The following is a 6000-nucleotide window of genomic DNA, read 5'->3' as shown; positions in this document are numbered from 1 at the left end:
AAAAAAAAAAAAGAATGGTGCTTTGAGCACTAGGTGTCCCTGGCAGTAGTGATGACTTGCTTCTTCTGCTTCCGTGCCTTATGTGTGTTGTCCCTGGAAAGCCCCCCTCCTCCGATTGGCCAACCAAGTCCTGTGCATCTGCCAGGCCCAGCCTCAGTTCCCATTCCTTCACCTACTCTTTCCTGACTACGGCGCTTCACACTTGTCACTGCCCTTCTCTGAACTCTTCCGGTTTCTGGAATAAGCCCCAGGATTGACTCTGCTGCCTGCGTCACGAGCATGTTGCACGTTAGTCCTTTCCCCATCGAGACCGAACACACTTGATGAGTGAACGCGACTGTGCCTCATACCCTCTTCCGTGTGTCCTTGCACGGAAGGGCTAAGCACATTGTAGGTGACTCGATAACTCACTGATTGGTGACCGCTCAACGTGAATTCAGAGAGGAAATAGAATGCTGCCTATACGGCCCACTGATACCGCCTGATAAACCCACCCAATTTTGCTTCTGGTATGGTAACCCCTGTGACTTCTGTCCTCAAAGCCACAGATCCTTCTGCCTGATTCAGCACTGCCTGGACTTCGGTCTTCAGAGAAAGGATGTTACGGGCTGGTTCCGGCTGGTGGACACCCAGGACGGTTGTCATCACTGTGCCTGTTGTCGACTGTGCATGAGAATTAGTCCCTGGACTCCAGGGCAGTGCGATGGCTGGAGGTCAGCCTGCAAGGAGAATTGTCGAGAGGAGGGGATGTTGGTGATGTGCTGGAGAAATGGGTTGGGACCAGATTCTGAAGGCTTTACGTGGCTATTAGGGGCTTGGAGTTTGTCATATAGAAAATGGAGGGGTGTTTTAACAAAAAAGGGAATGAGGTAATCAGTTTTGTTCTTTGGAACCATAATGTGGAGGCCCCTGGCTTCTTACGGCGAAGGTGAGAAACTAGCAGAGGCAAACTTGTGAAGTAGAGTTGTTTTGGTTTGAAGGCTTCTTCCTTGATGGTCAACTCTTCCCACCTTTCTTTAGATACTGTTTTAGTTTCCTAGGGCTGCTGTAACAGATTCTCAAAAACTGGGTGGCCTAAGACAACAGAAGCTTACTCTCCCACTTTCGGAGGCGAGAATCCAAATTTGGTCAGATCACGCTCTCCCTGAAGGCTCTAGGGGAGGATCTGTTCCTTCGCTCCAATCTCTGCCTCTATCGTCACATGGCCTTCTCGCTGTGTCTGTCTCTTCTCCTCTTCTTATAAGGACATCACTCATACTGGATTAAGTCCCACCTAGTGACCTCCTTTTAACTTGATAACATCTACAAAACCCCTTTTTCCAAGTCAGGTCACATTACAAGTACTGGGGGTTAGGACTTGAACGTACCCTGTTTTTGGAGGAGGACACAGTTCAACCCACAGCAGACACTTATTTGCTACACCTTATTGCTTTAGGGCTCAAGGAAGCAGTGGGCTTGCTGCTGTAATGGGCCCACTACTTAACTCACCTGTGTAATGTGCTCTTGGGGAGGGTTAGGAAACTGCTACCATCTCCAGTAATACCAACAGCTCACTTAAGTAATCGTGCAGGGTGGGTGCACAGGACGAAGCAGCAGCAGGTGGGGAACTGACCGAAAAGAGCAGTTAGGGTGCTCTTGCAGATGAGAAATAGTGAGACCTCGAGTAAGTTGTGGCTGTGAGAATAGACAGCAGTGGGCAGAGTGGAGGAACGGGTCTGAGGTAGAACCAGTAGGATTGGATGTCGGGGGAGGAGGGACTCAAGGCTTGTTATCAGCCTGTTGGAAGATGTGAGAGTCAGTGTGTGTGCACAGGGATGTAATACCTATCTGTGTATTATATATGTATGTGTTATTTTGGGGGGGAAGATAAACAAGGCCTTAGAGACAAGTTTTTCTTTCTTTGTCTCTCATCAGTTAACCCAAAAGATGCTTTGTTGTGCTGGAAAGGAGAGTAATAAACTGGAAATGATATGGAAGAAAGTGAAGAGCAACCTTGGAAATCCATGGGGATTAAAGATATTTTTAAAGGAAAAATGGGGAAAAAAGAACATTTTGGCCCACAGCCTTCTGAGAAGGTTCCTCTAAATGGTGTGTAGTTGTCTCAGGGCATGGCATCCACTCACCTAAGTGGACTTCTTTTTTTTTAATTTATTTATTTTTATTTTTGGCTGCATTGGGTCTTCGTTGCTGCGTGCGGGCTTTCTCCAGTTGCACTGAGCGGGGGCTACTCTCTGTTGTGGTGCGCAGGCTTCTCATAGCAGTGGCTTCTCTTGTTGCTGAGCACGGGGTCTAGGTGCGCGGGCTTCAGCAGTTGCGGCACGCGGGCTCAGTAGTTGTGGCTCGTGGGCTCTAGAGCGCAGGCTCGGTAGTTGTGGCGCACGGGCTTAGTTGTTCCGTGGCATGTGGGATCCTTCCAGACCAGGGCTCGAACCCGTGTCTCCTGCCTTGGCAGGCGGATTCTTAACCACTGCGCCACCAGGGAAGCCCTAAGTGGACTTCTGACCCAGCCCTCCAGGTCCTTCATTCAGGTCTGAGACTGGGCCACTGGCTGACCTCGAGGGACACTCACATGTTCTTTGTGAACATAAGCTGCCAGGTCCTGGCATCACCCTCATAATGTCCTCTTAACCCTTTAGTAGCTGGCTTTTGCATCTATTATCTGATTTGGTTTTCACAACCTTGGAACAATGGAAAATCCCGTGACAGGGCAGAAGAACTGAATTTCAGTCCTTTTGGGTTTTTTTCTGGGAGTGGGGGTTACTGTTTGCACAAGACACTCCACTTCCCAAAGCTCCGTTTTCTCATCAGCAGTGAACCAACAACCCCGTTCTTGTAGGATCATTGTGAGAATGAACATCAGACAAGGTGTGTACAGTGCCCGGCTCAGAGCTGGTGCACAATACATATTAATTCCCTTTCCCCTCCTTTTCCATCTCCTTTCTCTTTCTTCTTCCAGGTTTTCTGAGTCTTGGGGCCAAAGCTCTGCCATTCTATCCCACTGGAAATAAAACGTAAATAAATTAAAAAATAGAGAAATTATAAACAAATTCCTGTAGAGGGTTTGTTTTAAACTCACTGAAATCAACGATAAATTGCATTGCCATCCGAAGGGCTAGATTAGGGGGGTTTGGGAGTAATCGAAGCAAACCCTGAGGGTGAAGGCGAGAAGGAGATGTCAGAATTATAATCGGGATGAACGTAGATCGAATTTGAGAGACAGAGTCTGCCGCTATCTCTGTCCCTTTCCCACTGTGGTCAGTCCCAGCTGCTGTTACCTGCTTGTTCTTCCAATAGAAAACAAATCCGCAGAGCCTCATCCTTCTGGCACCCAAGGTATTAATGCAGTTGCTGGCGGATCTGGTTGGCTAACCAGGCTCAAGTGCTACCCAAGGTGCTGGAGCGCGGCCACCACCCAGGTCATCCCGGCAGCGCCCCTGGGCAGCGTCCACTTGGACTTAGTTTCACTCTGCAGTTAGAAAGCAGTGGCCTACATTTCCAGCTACATAAAACTGGGAACGTTGATCTAGTCAGGCCTGCCCCTTCAGCCATCTGTCTCTGTGCTCTCCTGTGTTTCCCTGACAGCATTGCTTCCCCAGTGCCCTTCTACTTGCTCACATCCCATCCCCAAATCCCTGATCAGAGGTCCCGTGTCAGAATCCCTCCCACAGAGGTGTTAGCTCAAGGTGCATAGATACAGTTACCAGAAAGCTTACTGCCACGTTGCTCGTAACCCAAAGGGCCATCCACAGGGATTTTTGGATGGATGGCTTCTTCAGCAAGTAACTCACCCTCTCAGAACTTCTAGCTCCTTGTTTGTTACACGTAAATTACTAATATCCAGCCTGCCTATGAGGACTGTGAGATGATGAGTATGAAAGCACTTTCTAAATTGCAAATGGTCTTACAAATGTGAGGGATATGATGAATCAACAGTGAAAACAGTCCTTTGAGGCCTTTTACAAACAAAGGCATTTTTATATATTTAAAATCTTGCCACTCACAAATTTAATATTTGAGGTTTTGCCAACCTGGGGAGCAGTTGCATAGCAGTTTGCAGTTTCACCGAGGTATATATATTTTCGTCCCTCCATAAATGTGAATATCTCCCAGGAGGATGAGAAGTGAATAGATGAAGTAGTAGAAGTCAAAATAAGATTACATGACAGAGTCTTTAAAGATTCATTAAAACAGATATTTGGGGCTTCCCTGGTGGCGCAGTGGTTGAGAGTCCGCCTGCCGATGCAGGGGACACAGGTTCGTGCCCTGGTCTGGGAAGATCCCACATGCCGCGGAGAGGCTGGGCCCGTGAGCCATGGCCGCTGAGCCTGCGCGTCCGGAGCCTGTGCTCCGCAACGGGAGAGGCCACAACAGTGAGAGGCCCGCGTACCGCAAAAAAAAAAAAAAAAACCAAAAAAACAGATATTTGTGCAGTATCTTTTATGCCCCTATCAAAGGTCTCTGGTTTATTGGGAGTGAGACAAAAAGGTAAAAATTAGAAATATACTGTGTAATTAGGTAAGCCATAAATACACTCATAAAATAATTAGTAAGCATAGCAACAACAAAAAATGCATATCAATATACACCATTATTATAAACAGATTCTGTAGCCTGGCGCTCTAGAAGAACTTCTGGAATTAAGTTTAATTTTATTACATTTAAATGGGGGGAAAACAGTCCCACCTGAGACTATGCAGATGCAGTTACAAGTGGGCTTTATTGTTTGTTACAGGTGTGAGTGTTTATTTCTCTCCCATTTAACATTCTGGATGTAGACAGTGCAGGGTTGGTGTGGAGCCCTGCAGTTGTCTGGGGTGCAGGCTCCCTTCCATTTCTGCTCTGCCACCCCCAGCGTGTGGCACTGGTCCTTCTGGGCTATGGCCACCACCTGCCAATTTGGAGCAAGGCGGGTAAGGGGGTCACGCCCCCTCCCTTCTTTATGACGCATCCTAAGACTTGCACACACCCCTTCCACTTCCGTCTCCCGGCCACACCTAGACGCACAAGAATCTGGGAATGAATTCTTTATTGTGAGTAGCTGTGTGCCCAAACCAAAAGCCAGAGATTGTGTCACTCAAGGAAGGGAAGCACAGACGCTGGGGAGCAATGTGCAGGTGCTCCCACCGTTCAGCCTCCTGTCTGCCCAGGAGCTGATGGTAAGGGAGGAAGAGAGACAAGTCAGTGCAAGAAGATTGTGACTCAAGGCTTATCCAATCTGTCAGGGAGTTCCTGGGGCAGTTTAGTGCTGATGATATTTTTGGTTTCACTAAGGAAAGGTTTCGTTTGAATTAAATTATTATTGAATGACCTTTTTGACTTTCTGTTTGATGTGAAGGCTGCTCAGAGGCAGCTGTTTGAGAATGAAGAAGCAAGTGCTGACCTCCTCTGTTCTGACACAACTAGACCTCGGTGCTGTTGGAGCCGGCCTGGTGCTCACACCCCTGGCCCCAAACAAGGTCCTTCTGAAACCATGGTCAAGTGAGGCCAAGCAAGGCCGCAGCAGAATTTCGTCTAAGCACAGACTAAAACAGAGTTCCCGTACAACCCACGATACCCACCAGACATCTTCTCCCATGCTAGTAGGAGTAGCCACTGCTTCTTTACCATTTTATGGTCCTCTCTGTCCTCCAGTCAGCGCTCCCTGTAGATAACATTCATTGAGATACTCAGTCATAGAATTACCACGCTTTCTGGCAGCGCCCAACCTAGAGCAAACGCTTGTTTCCTTAGACCTCCCTAAAAACCACCCAACCAAAGCCGATCCTGGAATAGGTTCTGTGGAAGGGGTGATACTGTCTTGTACATTTGGAAAATCTGTGTTCGTTTAAAGGAGACTTGACCGCAACCTGGGGCCAGTTTCTTAACCTCTGAAAGCTTCAGTTTCCTGATCTATAAACTGAGGATAGTAATATCAACTTCACAAGGCTGTGAAGGTGCTTTGTAAAATTACAGAGCACATTACAAATCTAAGGAAGGCATTTAATGACGAATTCTATTTTT

General features: G+C 47.6%; 1 protein-coding gene across 1 annotated transcript in view; it reads left to right on the top strand.

Moving 5' to 3' along the window:
* The first annotated feature begins 897 nt into the window (after positions 1–897).
* Positions 898–6000, top strand: part of MYO1E (myosin IE) — a 148985-nt gene continuing 143882 nt past the window's right edge. The window contains exons 1-4 of the mRNA XM_065871735.1: positions 898–928; positions 2957–3011; positions 5039–5156; positions 5336–5478. Coding sequence (XP_065727807.1) covers positions 898–928; positions 2957–3011; positions 5039–5156; positions 5336–5478 — 347 coding nt within the window. The remainder of the gene's footprint in view (positions 929–2956; positions 3012–5038; positions 5157–5335; positions 5479–6000) is intronic.

The sequence above is a fragment of the Phocoena phocoena genome, chromosome 2 (assembly GCF_963924675.1).
Source record: "Phocoena phocoena chromosome 2, mPhoPho1.1, whole genome shotgun sequence".
NCBI classification, from domain to species: domain Eukaryota; kingdom Metazoa; phylum Chordata; class Mammalia; order Artiodactyla; family Phocoenidae; genus Phocoena; species Phocoena phocoena.
This window is presented reverse-complemented; position numbering and strand designations above follow the sequence as displayed.